General features: G+C 39.5%; 1 protein-coding gene and 1 long non-coding RNA gene across 2 annotated transcripts; one reads left to right on the top strand and one right to left on the bottom strand.

Annotated features, from left to right (window-relative positions):
• Positions 1-1312: 1312 nt before the first annotated feature.
• On the bottom strand, positions 1313-19006 carry fam83fa (family with sequence similarity 83 member Fa). Its single transcript, XM_078268640.1, has 5 exons — positions 18454-19006; positions 14022-14189; positions 12240-12361; positions 5962-6758; positions 1313-2029 (listed from the first exon to the last, which is right to left on the bottom strand). The coding sequence occupies exons 1-5, from the start codon at positions 18925-18927 to the stop codon at positions 1980-1982; spliced, it is 1611 nt and encodes a 536-aa protein (XP_078124766.1). The 5' UTR covers positions 18928-19006; the 3' UTR covers positions 1313-1979.
• LOC144529526 (uncharacterized) lies at positions 14142-18121 on the top strand. Its single transcript, XR_013503013.1, has 3 exons — positions 14142-14230; positions 16547-16615; positions 17547-18121. It is a non-coding gene; the product is annotated as an uncharacterized LOC144529526 (long non-coding RNA).
• Positions 19007-19630: the final 624 nt, after the last annotated feature.

Genomic DNA, 19630 nt, shown 5'->3' with positions numbered 1-19630 from the left:
CTCTAATCTACAAAAGAAATTGTATAGAACTACTTACATGTCCCTCGTCTGCAGGTATTCAACACAAAGTTGGAAGTGTGCCCTCGTTTAGAAGAAGTCTCCCGGCTAATCCTGCCTTGTAATGACCGAAGTTGGAGAAACAGCTAGCTGATGTGGTATTAGCTAAAGTGGTTAGCACACACCAAATGTTTCAGCCGATGACGTAGATAGCCCTGCCGATTTTGACCAGCTCACCAGGAGACTGAAGGCAGGATACATTCAGAAACCCGTATCTCACTGTAAAACAGCATGGATGTTTTTTTTCCCAAGTTTGTATGCGTGTGGAAGCACCAGAGACACAAAATAACACCCCAAATCCCACAAAAAGTGTTTTTTTCATGATATGGGCACTTTCAATTTACCCTCTTAAATGCATGTAAACTACACTATGCAATAAGTAATCCCTAATATGTTAAATATCTTTCTTGATGGATTTATTTTAACCTTAAAGCTACTTAAACAGGGGTCTGCAACCTGTGGCTCTGGAGCCACATGCTGCTCTTAAGCCCCTCTTCTAGTGGCTCTCTGTGGCTTTGACAAAAAAGGGATATGAAAATGATTAACGGTTATTTTTAAACATTTTAGTTTTTCATTTACCATTACTGTAAGCCTAAGGTGATTCTTACATTCTCCATTCAGGCTACATAACATTTCAGTCAACTAAAATGTTCGTCATAGCCTACGTAGGCTAGGGTTAGCCTACTTTGCCGAACCTCAACAGCGGTCTTAAGTTTTCATAGACTAGCTATGGATTACAAGTCCTAAAAAGTGATATTGAAAGACATTTTCAGAACTAATACACTGCATTTGCTAAAAAGTATCCGACTGGGGATGAGAGAACGATTTCAGAACCGCTGCAGAATTTTTTTTTTAGATTTGAATCAAATGGTCAAACAACAGGGTAATATTAAACCATATTAATTCATGCTTTTGATACCAAAGGTTGCTGACGCCTGTACTAAAGGGACAAACTAATGTTCATGGGTTAATGTTAAATCCCAGGCTCAACAAATACATTATCTAACCAGAAGAATTCATCAGAACTAAATGACATTTTGCTAAAACATTAACTGGATTTCGTCTTCAGTCTTAATTACAGTCTTTTCTCTTCAGGGAGACCAGTAAACATGTTTCTAATGGTAATGTACCTGAATGTAACTTTGCTCTTTGGCTAAATTCTGCTTCACATCGCACAAAATGAGCTCACTGAACTTTTTTTTTTAATTTTAAAAAGGAATTTTACTTGACATTTCACAAAAATCAGTTTTGTATCTGATGTTTTCATCTCTTTTATTCAATTTCTGCTACAAAATTAGGATTATTTGCATCTAAAGTGGTTCTCAATAATTCACATTCTTATCTTTGCCAGTTTCACCTGAACAAACCCAAAGTGTAAACATACAGAGTCCTCACACAGCGCGCAGAAACAAAGCTGGACTGTGTCAACACCGCACACCTCAGCACTGTGTACATTATTCACAGCATGTACAACACTCTCTGATGAACACTTATTCTGTTACCAACGGTCCTCTCTGTAAGGCGACACTCAGGGACAACATGCACAACTTCTCCAGTCTCCATAGTAACCAGGTGCAATGTAATGCCCCCAAGCTACCTTGATCACAGCCTGGGCTGCTCTGATGGGGTTTAGGTTTGAGCATAAAATATAAAAACACTGTTGCATAATTTCATTAAAAAAAAAGCCCATAGAAAAACTAAAACAACTGCGATGAAATCTCCCTCCATCAGCACTTGAAGTTTTTTACTCACATGATTAGTTAAACTACATCTCATTGGTGGTCACTCCCATAAGGACTTTAACCTGAAGGCCAGAGACAGTAATGTCACCCGGTTACAGTGAGGTTATCCTGTGACTCAGCCACAAGATCCTCTGCTGCTCTTTATAACCCTAATGACAGACTGTCCTCTTGTTTCTGATCTCAGGACTGGATGCAGTTCTTCTTTTGATGCCGGCGGCGGCTTTTTGATCCTGTTGGGGGGAAAAAAGGACATTAATTATAAAACTAGAAAGGCACTCAGAGAGCGCAGACCTCCGCCAATGCATGTCGTTTCTCACAATGTTAATGAAGTGTGAATTTTTCAAGTCAGGAACACATTTTTCCAATTCTTCCGACACCACATGAATGCAGCACAAATGCCCTATCTCGCAATGTTAAACAAAGGTGAAAAATTAGTCATGCATCCAAGTTTCATGGAAGTAGGGACAGGAGTTTTTCCTGCTAATAGACAAACAAACCAACCAACAAACAGACGTCTTTTGAGGAGGTAATAATAATAACCCTAAATAATAAAGAGAAGAAAATAAAATCAGAGATAGATTCTACCCGACAAAAAAAACCGGCATGTTTCTAATAGTTGCGTGACCTGAGACATAACAAACCTGTCTGGGTAAATATTGGAGATGTTTTTGAAAGATGGAGACAGCTTAGAGCCCCAAAGGACGCCAAGTTGGCTAATTTCCTCCTGAACAGGTAAGCGTTAGCTTCAGGCTAATTTATCACAGCTACTAGGGACCATACCTGTCAAGTTTTGGATTTGAAAATAAGGGAAATCTTTTTTTTTTTGTGCCTCTAGCCCGCGTTTGTGCTTGGTGGATTTCTCGTGCTGACATACATCATTCCTTCCCCCATGTGAGATGCTAAAGTCGCAGTTACAAAACTTACAAAACGCGTGACTGTCCCCCACCCTGCTCCTCTTCAGAAAAGTAAATTTGCTGTCCCATTGATCGCGGTATTTACATGAGGGTTTTGAATTTTTGGCAGGAATGCCTTCCGTCTCTGTCGTAGCGTCCATCATCCGTCTGATTTTTTTTCTTTTTTTCCCGCGTTGTCACTCATCATCTCATCACCTCGCGACAACTGCCACCTACAGTACCTGTAGTAGGCTACTGCAGGTGGCAGTTATCGCGAGGCTAGTGACAGAGCTCAGATTGGGAATGTTTGTTTTTTTTTACTCCGCCTGGGCCCGGGGTATTATTATTTTTTAATAACGCAGGTTAAAATACGGGAGATTTACGGGAAAATACTAATACGGGATGACGGCTGGAAAGAAGGGTAAAATACGGGACTTTCCCGGCCAAAACGGGATACGTGACAGGTATGCTAGGGACGGGCATTTTATGTCATTTCACATTTTTTGCGTAGCTACTCACATTGAATTATATAGCTAGAGTACCCGAGTTGGTTACTCGCAAAAACAATTGAGACACAGCCAGTAAAGTGATCCCGACTGGTCCTGGCTAACGCCGCCATGCTAACCCTGCTAACCCTCCTAACTGCTAACATTACCGGAGGACCAGGCAAGTGGGCCACGGCTGTTTACAACGTGTATCCTGTTCAGCGGCCGTAGCTGACAACGGTGAGTTATTTGAAGCCAAGAGAGGGGGGCTGTAAATCGGGAAGAGATGACCTTGAGTTTGCAGTGTGTTTAGCGATTGTTGCCGTAATTCTAAGCCAATAAAGTGTGTTCAGTCGAGTGGAAAAGGACAGCAAGGTAGTGTTATTTTTAGCGGTTCCTATCGTAATTCTAAGCCGACGAAGTGTGTCTGTCTGGCGTGTGGAGAGGACGGCGAGGTTGTGGGATTTTTAGCAGTTCCTACGGTAATTCTAAGCCGAAAAAGTGTGTCTGTCAGTTGGGTACAGAGCACCACGTGAGCACAGGCTTTTATGACAATATAGCCAGCATCTAACATTAGCTACTCCGCTGTGCTGTGGAGTAATGTCTGGCTATGTGAGACAAGCGTCTAGCAACATTGTTGTGGATGCTCAGGTCTCAGCCTGGCAACCAACGTGAACTTCGAGTCTGGGGAGGAGGGGGCGGGGGAGACGACTCTCTCCAGTATTTAGAATTCGTACTGCAGTAACTATTTTAACACTAGCGGTCAGTATTACATATTGCACCTTTAAGAACTTTAAGTGCTAAATGAACATAAAATTAAGGGTTAAAAAGATAACGCATTGTCTAAATTACGTAAATATTGACGTAACGCAGTTCCGCAGCTGATTAAGTGATTTAGTGCTGACAGTTGTTTAAACTTTTCTTAACTACATACAGTAGATGAGGTAGGCCATTCTGATAGATATTTCCTACATTACAGAACGAGCTACCTACTTTAAACTACATTTATAGAGGAGGTAGGCTTTTCTTACACATATTTCCCATCTAGTCTTGTTTTGCCAGACCTTCCTCCACAATGCTGCGGAGGAGGGTCTAGCTAGTCCACAAAGCATTCTGGAATGGGAGAAACATGTTCTGGTTTATTGGCATTTCTTTAAACCAATCACCATCGTCATGGGCGGCGCTAAGCACTGGACAGAGCCACATTGCAAAATAGCCTCGGGAAGGAACTTGTTTTGGTGGGTTCAAAAGTTATTTTAGTCGTGCAAGAGAAAACTCTTAATTCGGCATAATTAAAGTATATTTACAGTTTGAATTTCGTCACGGCCACTTATATACCATCTACCCCAAGGTCTTATAAAGCTAACAATGGTGTCCGATTGCAATTTAATGCATTTTTGTGAACATTAGCTAGGGATTTCGTTAGCTGCTACTGTCCCTTCAATCCTATGGGTAAAGATCGCGGCTAGCTGCAGGCCCTGGAGCTCCATCAGGGCCTTGGCATTTTGTAGTCCAGTAACCCAGAAACGGTGACTTTGCGCGGGTATGGAGCGCCGCGGGCTTCCCTTCGTGATGGAGTCTATGAAGTAGGACACGCCAGGTGAGCTCCAGCTAAACTCCGACACACAGTCGGACAAAATTTGCAATTAGCCATACATTTTCGTAAAACGGCCCATATTTGACCTTTACATAGTTGATTTCTCGCATTAAAAAGTCTCAGAAGTGAATTTAGAAATTAAATAACGGACCTCTGGAGATCTGCATGACCTAGCTAGATTGAGAAGACTAAGCTGACCTCAGGTCAGTAGTGTAGCCTATGCAAATGTTGGGGCGTGACAAAGACTAGGAGTTGAGATGCTTACGTCAACTTTTAGCTTTGTTCAGATTCGCCCGTTTTCAGCGGCAGTTTAAAAATGTGAGATTTGCAGAGGAAAGGGGTATCAATGGGATTTTGAGCTTCTATGTATGTCCTATTTACCCTCCAAACTGTCGTTATTAAACTATGACAAGGTAAAATCGGTTTTGCATTCTATCACCCCTTTAACCATAGTCCTCATACTGTAAATCCACCGGAGTTTAAAATGCCAACACAAAGAAAGTGGAAGGTGACGGACAATCGGCCGAAAAGAGTGAAATCCGGCGGAATTTCCAGTTGGCAATGGAGCAATCTTGGAAGTGGATCATCGTGGATAAAGACTATTTCCCATCTGACAGAATGAGTTACCCTACCTTTAACTACATGTATACATGTAGAGGAGGTAGGCCATTCTGATAGACATTTCCCACCTGACAGAATTAGCTTCTAATGTTTGATTTGATATGTCCTGATTTATATCACGAGTCTAACGAAGTATTTGTTTAGGAGGTTACATTTCAATTTTAACTTAATTTGATGGAAAGTTAAACCATATTTTTAAGTCTGAATAAATTGAGCCTTGAACCTTGATATTGAAATGAGAAACTTTAGAGCCTTGGCATGATTATTCAACCGCTAAATGCTTTCTATTTTTACACCATATTTTCTGTAGTTAAGTTCTTTCATGACTTTTTATGTTACAACATTCATTTTAGATTAAATACATGCATTTTGATGGAGTTTTTCTTTATCTTAAGACATTTGGCTTTAGAAAATGTTTCTGACATTTTATAGACCAAATAATGAATCAATGAATCAAGGAAATAATAAAACAGTGTAAGATAAAATAATAAAAGTAATCATTCGCCCTGATTCGGACCATGATGAAACAAACAGACAATACAATGATAGACTATGTGAGGACGTACCGTCTTCGTCTCCAGTGTTGATGACCTGCAGGGACATACTTCTCTGAAGGATCTTTGAAGGCTTCTTGGTTTTGAATTTCAGTAGACCGGGTTTCTCAATGATCTCAAACGAGTCCTCTAGCTCATTTCCTGCGACCCCATTGGTCTCTGACACCTTACAGGTGGGGGAGGGGCCCTGAGGAGTGACCACGCCTTCCTCTATTGTCTCTGTGCTCTGATTGGCTCCCCTGCCTTTCAGGAAGTGCCTGAAGGAGCTCCGTTGTTTCTTCGCTCCGAAGACCTGGTTCTTCTTCAAGCCTTCCTTTCCATCTTCATCCTCCTCGTCTGCAGGAGAACCAGGACTCTGTGGGGGGACTCGGTCCACGTGGTCACTGCTGTTCCTGCCGCCAAGGATGTGGTTCTGCAAGCCGTTCCTCAGGTTCAGCCCGCCGATGAGCGAGTCACTCGGGGTCGACAGATCTTGTAGGGAACCTGTGAGGCCCGTACTGTTCCCAAAAACTAAAGAGTACTTAGGATTGTGGTATTTATGTGCAGGCACCTTTAGGTCAACCTGTCTGGAGTCCCCGACAGATACTTGAAAGCGAGACATGGAGACGGGCAGAGGCTGGATTTTCTCCACCTTTGGTTTCCTGATGGGCGTTGCAATAGGTGGCTTGGTGATGTTGAACTCCCTGTAGAGGTCCACCTGTTCAGACACGGCGTACAACTCCCTGAAGTCGTTGTCGAAGGAGTCCACGATCTGTCCCGACATCACGGTGATCGTGTTCCTGTCCATCCGAGAGGAACTCCAGGTGAAGCTGGAGGAGAAAAGAGAGGTCAAAAGGTAAAAGAATTGTTCTACATTTCGGGAAAATATGCTTATTTTTTTTATTTTTTTTTTTTTTTGGGGGGGGGGGGGTGATATGTCAGACTATTTTTTAACCAGGCAACCAACAGAAAAACCAAAAAGTTGCTTGTCTTGCCAAGAAGTAATCTGGTACATGGCACCGCCTGAAATGGTGAATTGTAATTTTTACACTCCACATACAGATTAAAATAACAAGATATAATGTGTTATAATTTGTGAGTAAGTGAATAAGCAAGTCAAATGAAAACATAACCATCTAGCTTTTGAATGCGGACCCGGAGAGAAAATGTAAATGCCCTAGATTCTAGATCCTATTACCAACTACTTCATTTTACACTTTTAGATTAAACCCAGTGAGCAAAATAAACTACATGCAGCTGCTGCAATCATCATTTGTAACCACAGCACTCTTAATGAACATGTCATTTCAGTATACAGCAGCCCTAAGAAGCAGCTGTTCCTGTTTTTAAAAGCTTTAAAAAAAAATCGGACCCAAAAGTCCCACAGACCCAAATTTATTGATGCAAATATGCACTCAAAAATAGGTATCACACATGAGTCAAATTATGTTCATCAGCCATGTGGTCAATAACGTGGTTTACCAGAGCTGGCTAATATAAGACACATGACGTGTGGAAAGATGTGTCATCTGTATTCAGACACTGGCTACTGTATACAGCAGCTTAACTCTTTATGTTGGATCCAAAACATTTAAATCGGCTTATTTTTTTGCAGGAAGTCTGGGTCAGGTATTTGTCAATCTCATGTGAGGATGGGGTCTTCTGTCACAAGAATTTCAGTATGATTCAAATACAGAGATTTTGTTCAGCTTAGCAACAACAGCTTAGCAACAACAAGATTACTTATACAGTTGTGTAATGACCACCTTGTAATGGTCTATAGTGTTACATTCTATAAAATAAAACAAAACAATATCTTTGTAGTTATTTTTAAAAATATATTTAAAGGGGGCATATGCTTTTCCGTGTTTTTTGTCATATCTACAATGTTATAATGTTGGATACAAACACAAAATGCAAGTTTAATCCTGAAAAGTAGGGCTGCACAATTGATCGAATTTTAATCACAATCACGATTTTGGCTTCCCACGACCAAATTCACGTGATCAAGCAATATTTAAAATGCTTCATTCCGTTCATAGAACGCTCTGTATCAAAGTTTTTTTTTCCAAAGCTCCGTAAACCACTCTCTGATCACGTGCCTTCATGAACCAATCAGAGTTGTTCCCTGCACCGCGCAGCCAAAGAATTTCTAATAAGGGAAGAAGTTCCACTCTCTCGTTACTTCCGGCTTCTGAACTGGTTGCAGTTCCATATAGGGGGCGCTCACAGGCCAGTGCAGAATGAATGGGACTCTATGGAGCTATACCCCTCAAAATCCACTTTTCTCAGGATATCATTTTTTGTCTAGTAATTTGAATGTTGCATTCGAAAGGGGAGGCTAAGAAAATACACACTGCTGGGTGTTAGATTTTTTTAAAGTGGCTTTTTTGTTCTAAAAAGCCTTTTAAAATGTCAATGACCTCATACACATACACGGCCAGAGATACTGCTTTACGGCAAGTACTGAGACGCTTCCTTTGTTCTCTCGAAGCATCGACAACACAGCTGACAGGTTAGACTCTCCCTGTTAATACACGTGCTAGAAAGAGGTTTGCTAATGTTTTAAAGACCACGCCGAAATATTCACTCTGACATTCTGGTTCTGCTTTGGATTCCGTCAAGCGGGATCTCCGATCGTAATCAGTCCTTCACTGACCACTGATCAGCATTCATTAGCAGAATGCTAGCGTGTTATGGGCAACGACTCAACCTGTAAGAAATCAGAGTACTCGTTCATTCAACTTTTGACCTATAATCCATGTTGAACTTGCAAAAACTACAATCAAATCTAAGATTTCTCAACGACAATCAGGCGAAAGAGACTAATTTAGCCGTCTAGATCCATAGAGTCCCATTAATTTAGCACATGACCGCGATGTAGACAGTCACAGAGGACGGCAACAGATAGCAGTCAGTCATAAGTCGTCACGAGGTTTACCAGTAAACGCAACATTTTGTCCCATCAGTGTTGTTTTTCAGACAACAGCAGTAACCATAGTGCTAGTTTGAGTCTTTTAACTCATAGCTTTAGCGGCAGACTGTTGTACGTCCCGCTGTTGGAATCCTCTACGTTGAAATACAGTCACACTACACCGTTTAGCGGTCAGCATTTTAGCCGTGTTTAATCCAGTTACTACTGTAGCTAACGGTAGGCTAACGTTAACTGCTGTGCAACGTGTTATTAGTGTTTACTAGCGTGACGTGCAGCGATGTTTCTGTTGCCTCTAACGTCTTTTTTGGAGCATCAGAACGTAACGCAGACATTTAAGTGGCACCGTAATCCGTGTTGCTATTTCGTCCGGTAGATAACGGTCACCGGTGACCCATTGGCACCGGATTTTAACGTGCGGCGTTAACGTGTACAGAAAATTGCGTTGCCTGTATCTTTTCACGGCAAACACGCATGTTTGGAAAGCGGTCGCACAACAGCTGAAATGGCATACTCCTTCATAGTATCCTTCAACAAAGGAGGAATGTATCACAATATGGATGTGAAAGCAGTTATAATTAGCCTATGTGACAACATTTCTTTTGGTTAAAATCAACAAATAATCGTGATAATTAAATATGTATATGTACGTAAATATACTGTATGTAAAACACCACAAATTGCTTAAAATTGTGCCCTTAAAATCGTCTAAACGTGCACTCACAATCAGGGTTTGATCTTTAGTGACCATTATGATCTTAACATGTTGAGTAATCTCCATCATCATCAATAAAGCTTCTGTGTCTAAGTGTGAAAATGTGCGCGTCCGAGAATTTTCAAATCATATCTTTCTGAAACCGAGGATCCGACAATCACGCTCATTTCATGCAGTAATGGCCAGGTGTGCAAGTATTTCTGTCACATTTCGGGTTTACAACAAAGTGCAACACCACGAATGCCCTTTCAGAGAAAGATAGTCCAAAAGTATTCCCCATCATTGCCATATTTGACTGACTATTGTGTCTCACCGCTCTCTATGGTTGGCTTTTCACCTTACCTTTAAATGTGGCTGTTCGGACCAGCTATAAAAAATGTGTCAAACAACACCTCAAACGACCTTTTTTGTTTTTGTTTGTTTGTTTTGAGCATACAGATGACTTAAATGCTGATTTTAAGGCTGTGTTAAGTTTAAAATGAATTAAAGGATTTCTGAGCATCATACTCAATGTTTTAGTGTTATAAAATACAAAAAACAAAGAATAGTTTAAATGTTTGGTCATCATATTGACTTTACACATCCTTAATGTTTCCTTAATGAGTTCCTTAATGAGTCCTTAATAAGTACTAATAGTGATCCCCAATAATAATTAAATTTACATACATACACACATACATATATATATATATATATACACATATATATACACACATACATATATATATACATATATATATATATACATACATATATATATATATATACACATATACATATATATACATATATATATATATATATATATATATATATATATATATATATATATTAAACTAGACTGTATGAGAACCTCTGTCTCTCCATACATTGGATAGGGGGTGTAGGGTTAATTAATGTAGGCGGTGTAATTATTTCATTGAACTTGGTTAATCATTTGAAATAAGCACTTAGGTGACACGCAGAAATGTTTTTGCTTCCTCGTAATAATCTCAAGCAGGATTTACACAACTCAATATCAATCAGTAATCATAATAGTCAACAAGTTGATCTACAAAAACAGACTTATGTGCAGAACCAAGGGGAGATAAAGAGATAGAGATAGTGCTGCAAAAAGCATTCCAGTCAATACACAAGTTTAATATGCTTCATAAAGTCCTTAAGGAGTTATTGGTGTGCTGGTCTAAGTGCTTTACTATTGTAGCATGAAGCTTTTAGAGAAAGTTGTTTTGATATTTAAAGCCTCTAAACATTTGGATACAGCAGCTGAAAAGAGACTTTTTTCTTTATCATTCCTTTCCCATTTTCAGACTTGTTGTAGTAATGTGTGTAGCCCAGAATGTAAGTTAAAACTATTCTGTAGCTTGTTAAACTGTTATGGGTTTTACTGCCTCGTTATCTGTGTAAACATTAAAGCTACGTTTAGTTTTCTGCGTTTAGTGTTCTGCTACAATGTGGTTTAGCCCGTGTTACAGCGTGACATTTATTTGGGGAGAGAGAGAGAGAGAGAGAGAGAGAGAGAGAGATTATGGCCTTGATAATATTGCTGTGTTTCTTATTGCATAGCTGATAGATGTGCAGATTGTTTCATATTATTTGTGCAGCTATGTGTTGATATTCAGGTTGTGTTAGGGCAATTTGCTATTAAACGGACTAGCTTTAATTTGCTATTAAACGGCTTGCTTAGCTATTAAAGGTGTATTACACAGTTTGCTCCATTATGGATATGTGTGCTGTAATAGATGTGGCTTATTCTCAGTTTGTGTTACTGAGCAATGTGTTACATTTATGTTAATTATTACAGAGAAATTAATGTAATTCTTAGTATTGTTTCTTGTTATATGCTGGTGGCTATAACATTTAGTTTTGGTAAATAGTGTTTATAGTAAGTCAGATGCTTATTAATGTGCATTATTATTTGTTTATATTTCAGAACCACATCCAACTTCACATGTAACGTCAAATACAACTTCATAGTTAACTTCATGTTCGAGTTGTAAATAAATCTTCCTGGATCTCAAAGTCAGACATCTATGGTTCAAGTTCTTACCGGACACCCTACAGCAGGCCATATTTTTGTAATATAATAAACACTGTTACACCTTTTGAAACTATTTCAGCTTGTGTAGGCCTATCAGTGCTTTCTGAATATATTCAACACACTTTTAAAAATAATGCAATAATACCGAAAACTGTGATCATTTTGGTCACTATTACCGTGAGTTTATATTTTCATACCGTTACATCCCTACTCTCAGAGTGTGAAACTGTCTGTCATCAGTTTTAGTTTCACATGCAAGTAAACGGAAATAATTTTTAATTTCATGTTCATGAAACTATTTACTTTCTTTTTCCCGGAGGAAAATCCTGTGAAATGTTTTATTATTATGACATACTATATGATATATTTTATTACGTTTTGTATTTATGTATGCCATCTTATTGGTTTTTCTTCATAGCTCTTTATAACATAAAAAAGAGCTCTAAATTACTTCCCCCCCCCGCTTACTCACAAAAGAGTTACTAGAAATAGAAACAAAAAAACAGACCTCATGCACTGGAAAGACTCAGTACGTGTTCAGTTTGGGTGTTAAACACAGTCCTGTCTCAGCTGTGAACGGCTGAATTGGTGAGTTTAAGGCATTGCTGGATATTCATGCTCACCTGTAAGACCCAAACATGACTTTCTCTCCATCCACCAGCATGTATTTAGAGCACAGAGACCCGGGCAGCTTTCCAAATGACAGGGCCAGCCCTGAACCTCTCACCATCCGCACACGGAGATTCTGTAAAGAAACACCCGCTTGATTACACACTTGAGGTGGCCTAACATCACACACTATCACACAGGTAAAACCTGAGTAAACTCACTCAGCCCCAGCTATTAAACATCCCCTGCTGTGTCATGTATGACTAATCTGAAGATGTGCCAAGTCAAACTGAGCGGCCACACCTTGCAACATAAAGTCAACTTATATTCAACTTAAGTCAACTAAGAAAGAAAGGGCAAAACTTGAGCCACATATGTTTACTTAGGTAACAGAAAGGGAAGGAGACATAAATACTGAGTGGACACACTGGGAGGAGCTTTTCCTCTGGCGAAGCATCGAGTTACAGTCTTTGGATCTGTTCTCAGGATCTATGTATGTTCATTTGTGAGAAGTAAGAGTAACAGAGCCCAGTGCGCTGAAAAGGCCTTTCACTGCCTTATCAACTGACACCACTACAAGCAGGTATTCCAGTGCTCCAGTTATACTAGGCCGGAGCTACAAAACTCTGCATACAGCAGATAAGGCCGGCTATTGTGTCCCTGTGGAGATAGGATGACAGTCTGGCTCAGTGAAACGGCTGTTGTCTCCGAATCTAGAACAGCACTAACAGCACTGTCATTTCTCTGGTTCTGCAACACATAGAATAGCAGTTAATTACTAAAAGTAGGATGATTATGTTTAACCGTTAAAAACATAGGTGGGGCAAAAAGCATGAATATTTCAACATTTGTATATTCTAGATATTCTTTAAAAAATACCCTCCATTAATAATTCACTTTCATTTCTTTTACTATTTATGAAAATTAAGTTTTTGTAATATTACCCTAATTTTCCATAGGTTGGTCAAAATGAGAGGTATGCATTTTGTAATACTTGTGTGGCATGTAAATATAATTAACAAACTCAATTTCTTCTAATATTGTTCATTCTTTTCATCCATCACTACTGGGCACACATTACGCTACTACTCTTATACCAACGTAATATGTAGACATGTTGATTTTAGCTAACGATTTTTACTGTTCATCCAATACTTAGCTAAAGAAGTAATACAAATTGGTAGATTAATTGTGCGATTATCCAGATTATCCTGGACACATTTCCTGGAAAAAAAAGGGTGGTGTTGAGCTTTTTCAATGCTTTGAGCACCACAAATGAAATTCCTTTCACCTTCACTGTGTTGCAGTGAAGGCAGAAGTATGAGTAGCAAAGCCTTGGCAAATAAGCATGAAACAATATTCACGATACCACGAGTGGTAAGTGGGAAATTGTGTTATTCTTTTAGACTTATGTGGTTTGAAGGCACGGACCCTTTAGAAGACCTGAATACATTTTAGAATAAAAGTATTTGATTAGGCAAATTCATAATCATGTTTTAACAGGCCAGAGTTTGTTTTAGTTTTTTTACACAACACCGAACCAAACACACTTGAGGTCATATATATTGTCTTCTACTTGTCAGTAATTTCCTAAAGATCGTGAGCTATGATACATGTTTTTTAACCCATGATAATTACTGTCGTTGTCTGCTGAAGGAGGAAGAGCAGTGACCCACTGAGGTGTTTTCCTTAAAACTTTCCATCTTTATTTGCTCTTTGTGCGTTGCATTAGTGATCCTCCCTCCCTCTATAGCCCTCTGTAATGTTCTGCAGTGTTTGCTGAGCTCACTCCTCACCCGCAGATGCACTGCATTAATCTGCAGCCGAGTGCACATATCCAGGAAGTGGGGCACTCCCCTGGCCTCCAGCAAAGCGTAGACAGCCACCCCGCGCCGTGACGAGGCATCCAGCAGGTCCTGGAGGATCTGCAGGTCTGTCAGGAGGTCCATGACTACGGCCACCACCTGGGGAACACAGCAGGGACTGATTCAAATGCAAAGTCAAGGTAAACTACAGATACACAAGACAGTCATGAATACAGATACAAATATTGATATAAATTTGAATAAATATAAATATTCCACATGCCATACTTACACACACACACGCAAGCACGCACGCACGCACGCACTGAGTATTTCCATTCTATGCTTCTTTACACTTCTACTCATCAAGAATCAGAGGGAAATATTGTTATTTACGATTTTAACTGTCAATACATTCACTTGAGCTAACTATTTAAACTGTTTTATACTTAGCTAAAATATTACAATTTTAACATTTTATCTAGCCTGACGTCGTCATACTCAGATTCTAGTCAGAATATGAACTTCCCGACCTCAAATGTTGTGGGCGGGGCTAAGTTTGGCTGGCATCCAGGCTATATTTTAGCCGTTGCTACACTCACATGGGGCATTTTGTTTTCTGAATTATAGCCTCCGTACTTTTACTTTAAGGACATTTTGCATTCAAAATGACTAGACTTGATTTCAACTTAACATTTTTATTGCATGACTATTGCTGGCTTTTCGAATGAGTTATTTTTTTAATTCAGGATTGCTACTTTTAACTGAATACTTCTCCACCGCTGGACAGCAGGACAAAGAAACTCTAGATTTGTTGCCGTAACCTTCACTAAGACTACAGATGTTCGTCCTGTTAGCCCATATCATTCTGCTGTTTTTCGCATTCTTTTTCCTCTCGTTTAGTTTCACTGTAAAACATCCCCTACGAGGTGGCGTGGTAAAGAGGTGTATGTGTGTGCACTTTATTGATTTCATTTCACATTTGATGATTTCTGGGTGTTTGATAATTCACATCCCCCTGCCTTTTAGAGCAGCCAATATAGAACCCGACTGCTGCAACATTAAGACTCATTAACATTTTCACCAGTCCCACTGTCAGTAAACACAATGTCACTCCACTAACTTATTATAAGTGTTGTGATTTAAAATTGAAGTATAATTTACCGAGGCAGTTGATGATTCTGTGGAACTTGTTTTTCCAGATGATTCAAATGTTACTCAAGACAGTTTGGATACAGTCCAGCAATGGCTAGGATTAACATTGCTAATTATTTCAATAGCAGTGTCTTTCTGCCACAAGAAACAAGATACATTACATACTGTACCATGATACAGGAATCAGTATATAGTACACAGAACTAACTAATGTACTTTCCATTGTTGTCTTATTTTCAGTGCATCTTTAATACTGTATACTTTATTATTATATATAACATGACTGTTTTTCAGTGAAGAATTTTAGAGCCACACAGTGTTTTTATATTGTGCAATTTAGAGTGATCATGTGAGGATTTTTTCTATTTCCTTATTGCGGCTCTCTACATGTTTGGGCCTGATCCAACAAGTTGACCAAAAACGTTTTCCAGGCAATCACCTTAGGGTGTGACAGCAGCTCTCGGTCAAATTTTATTTGACATCAATTATTAAAAGTAAACCATCCGTGAGTCTAAATTAAGTACATGTATGTCAACAAACACTCATGTTAACTGGTTATTAGATGTGTACTGAGAAAAACATTTGCCCAGGGAAGGAGACAGTTACATGTCTTTCAAAGTAAATCCATCCTTTAGAAGACCTTTCAGGAATAAAAGTGATATTTTAGCTGGTGGCCCACCACTTTGGTCCAGACTGAAATTCCAGTTATTTCATGGATCCAGGATACTATGCATCCTGATAAAGTTCCCTTGGCCTTTGGAATTAAAATAGCCCCACATCATCACATCCCCTTCACCATACCTAGAGATTGGCATGGGGTACTTTCCAACTTCATTTACTGCAAGGCTGTTCTTACTCTTAAATGCAGTTCAACCAGACACTTCATAATTCTCTGTCTGTCACGTAGAGATAGACCTTGCCTGAAAACCATTTCTACTTGCAACCCACAGCTCATTGTAACATAAATTACACAGCTGTGCGTCATCTCTTGATATGAGATAATGATCTCCTGTAGCCTTTTTCTGCTTCCAGAAGGTATGTGCGTGCCTATCTGTAAATAGAAAGATGTTATCAGTTATTCAAGCTGTCATGGACCTGAGTAGGTTACTATAAAGAGATATTAATGAGGATTAACTTATCCGTCAAAGTATGTCCAAATATTCACCAATAACAGCTCTGCAGCTATCCGCTTTCAAAGAGCTCTGACCAACCAGTCCCTCAGCCAACAGTTTGTTTGTGGATACGTTTACTGTCCTCCACACCTCAAAAAGAGAAACAGTGTGTTTGTGCCAGTTTGAACAACACCTATCACTTTACCCTGCAACTGTAGCTTCTGGTGCTGCGTGTCTCACCAATCACAGGTGAGAGTTCTCTACCTGCATACCTGGGAGGTCATCCAATCAGAAGCAGCTGTTGGAATCTCTGAGTGGGTGAGGGAAAAATAAAGAAGCACCAACCCAAACCTGGGCTGCATGATGTTGGGGGGGGGGGGGCTGAACAAGTCTGCTGCAAGTTCTGATGTGAAGCTGACATTTAGAGCTGCATGGCCTTCTCCATCTGCACCACATATAACTCAGCTTGTTTAAACTTGCATATGACTCACTCATTGATGTGTATTTTTTATTGATGCTGTAGGCTTTGTTAACCCTTACCTTTTTAATGTCTTACTGGAAAATGCTGCATGTGCAAAATATGATTTTCTGTGTTCTGAACATAAGTCGGTTATTACTGCATCTTTAATTAGCCGTATAAATAATGCAACATACTTTAGGTTTCGGAGGGAAGGTTAAGAGTGCCTAGGGATATTTCTGTACCTACTCTGTCTTTCTTTATCTGACAAAATACACGGCTGTCAGTTAGAAATTAGAACGGATTATTGTAAAGGTATTATGTTGGTGTATTATAAACCAACTTTTGTGCATTACCGCAATCAAAACTCTAAACAAAAGTTAAAGGAATGGTTTGAAATGTAGTAAGATGAGAAAACCGATATCACTCTCACTCAAAACTACAGCCAGCGGCTGGTTATGTTAGCTTAGCATAAAGACGACGGCGATGAAAAGGAGAATTTCTTATATTTCCCCATAACCATTTTTTCTTCTTTTTATAATACTTTTTTTGTGTGGCTATAGTCAATAAATCTAATCCATTACATGCATGTTTTGGCTAAGCTGTAAGAGATTCATCTCAGCCTGGGGCTTGGTCTCTTTCACCTGTAGGAAGCAATCATTTTGAATATTTCAGAGGTACTGTTTTGCAAGTAATTCAGGTCAGGGACATGTAGTACATGAAGACACTGATAAGTTTTACTGCACGGTCGGTTTACGTATGGTCATATGCATTTTACTTTGTCTTTTTTAGGGCAACATGAAGACTTCAGGTTCAACATGGTGGTCGATCCTTAGTCTACAAATAAACTCAGCCTTTGGGATTTTAGTAGATCCAACTTTCTTTTTAAACTGTCAAACTTTAAACTAAATCTGCCTGCCTTATTATTTGCAGATGCATATATTTCTATCTGAATGTAATTACATGCATGCGTCATAGAAAGGGTTGACCTAAATTATGCTGTAAGAAGACAAAGCCGAAATTGTTTTTAGCCTTTAATCAGCAACTATTTTGATCATTGATTTGTTATGCAAGTCATTTGTTTCAAGCAAAAATGCCAACAAATCCTAAATTATAGCTTCTCAAATGTGAATACGTGCTGGTTTGACTTTTGGTCGGACAAAATAAGCTATCTGAAGACATCACCTTTGACTTTGGTAAAGTGGGATGAACATTTTTCACAATTTTCTGACATTTGAATTGATTGATCAAGACAATTATAGATTAAAACATATAATTGTGAGTTGTAGCCTCAATTGTTTTGTTTATGAAGGTTTTAATTAGTTTTGCTCCCTTTGCCTCGTGTTGTTCTCATGATTCTCACATAAATAAAGGCATTCATTACTGGCCAGTTATTATTAGGGTCAAAAAAGTGGGGAAAAACACAGGGGTGAGGATAATTTAACCAAAAGATTCTGGGATTGAGCTGATGTTCAATAATAGTGTAGCTTAATTCATAAAATGACGCTGGGCTATTATTGATAAACGTGTAGGCCTATTTGTATTAGAATGTAAACGTAAAAGAAATTAAAGAAAAACTTTTTAGACTAAATAAATGACTTAATTATCATTTTTAGTCTATCTAATCTAATCTATCTAATCGAATCTCTAGTTTACTACACTACATTAGAAGAAATGTTAATAATATAAGTTAAGTTACCTTGTGTGCCTCCTGTATGAGCCTCCTCACCACCTCCTTGATATGCGGCCCGGACTCTTTGGGTGGATGGGAGAACACGGACACCCGGGTCACCCCCTTGTAGACGCCGCTGCTGCCGGGCCAGCCGATGTCCAGAGACGGGACTTCGGTGTCCGACATCTCGGGCCAGTAGGTGGAGTGGACACCGGAGTCCGCACTGGAGGACGCCTTGGACTTCTCGTGCTCTGCAGACTCAGAGTCACTGTCCGTGTCGTACTCATGAAAAGTTTCCCGGATGAATTTGATCTCCCTGGCGCAGAGGAAGTCCTTGACGTTGTCCTCTTTGAGGCGCATCTTGAAGGCACCGTCCCCGTTCTTCAGGAGCTGCTCCAGAGCCGCACGCTGCTCCTCGCTGTAGTAAAACTGCGGTTTAGTCTCCGGGATCTTCTCGTTGACGTGCTCGTCGTCCATGCACACCAGCTGAGACTCAGCCATCTCCGGATCCGCTGCTCTCTGATGCTGCGATACCTGACACAGCAGGTGCTCAGGTGAGTCCCTCAGGTGGGAAGCAGGAGGCGGGACTAACTACTGTTTGGAAGTCAACACGGCAGTTAGAACTTCCTGTTGTAAAACTTTCAAAATAAAGACAAAAGTTGCTCTACAGAAATGTATGGGAAGGTCACCTGTTCCAGTAGTTGGTGCTTCACAGGTTGAATTTAATGACTTAAAAAAATAAACACCATATTTATGTTGGCTAGGGCGAGATTATATTGTTAAACAATATTTTTTTAACATTTACTCAAGTACTGTACTACAGTATACTTGTAGGACAACTTTACTTGAGTCTATTTTATGCAACTTTCTACTCCACTACATTTCAGATGCAACACTATACTTTCTACTCCTCTACAGTTATCTACGTTACTAGTTAGTTTTTAGATGAGGATTTTACATTTGATAAACGTACGAAATACAACCCATTGTTAAAGGTCCCATGGCATGAAAATTTCACTTTATGAAGTTTTTTAACATTAATATGAGTTCCCCCAGCCTGCCTATGGTCCCCCAGTGGCTAGAAATGGCGAGAGACATTTCCTAAACTTTCATTTCAAAGTTTAGAGGAAAGGAAAACTCTGGAATAAACTAGCTAACAGTAGGCTATAACCCTGTATTTAAAAGTAAAGCTCCACCTCGAGCA

The sequence above is a fragment of the Sander vitreus genome, chromosome 15 (genome assembly GCF_031162955.1).
Source record: "Sander vitreus isolate 19-12246 chromosome 15, sanVit1, whole genome shotgun sequence".
Lineage (NCBI taxonomy): Eukaryota > Metazoa > Chordata > Actinopteri > Perciformes > Percidae > Sander > Sander vitreus.
The sequence above is the reverse complement of the archived record's forward strand: the minus strand, read 5'-3'. Positions and strand labels throughout refer to the sequence as shown.

What these genes read in the sequence shown, in the direction of transcription:
- fam83fa (XM_078268640.1), bottom strand. Translation starts at nt 18,927, where the DNA reads ATGGCTGAGTCTCAGCTGGTGTGCATGGACGACGAGCACGTCAACGAG. An exon ending in TTAATGCAGTGCATCTGCGG is followed by an intron (nt 12,362 to 14,021) that starts GTGAGGAGTGAG and finishes GTTTCTTTACAG; the next exon opens with AATCTCCGTGTGCGGATGGT. An exon ending in GTCATGTTTGGGTCTTACAG is followed by an intron (nt 6,759 to 12,239) that starts GTGAGCATGAAT and finishes TTTCTCCTCCAG; the next exon opens with CTTCACCTGGAGTTCCTCTC.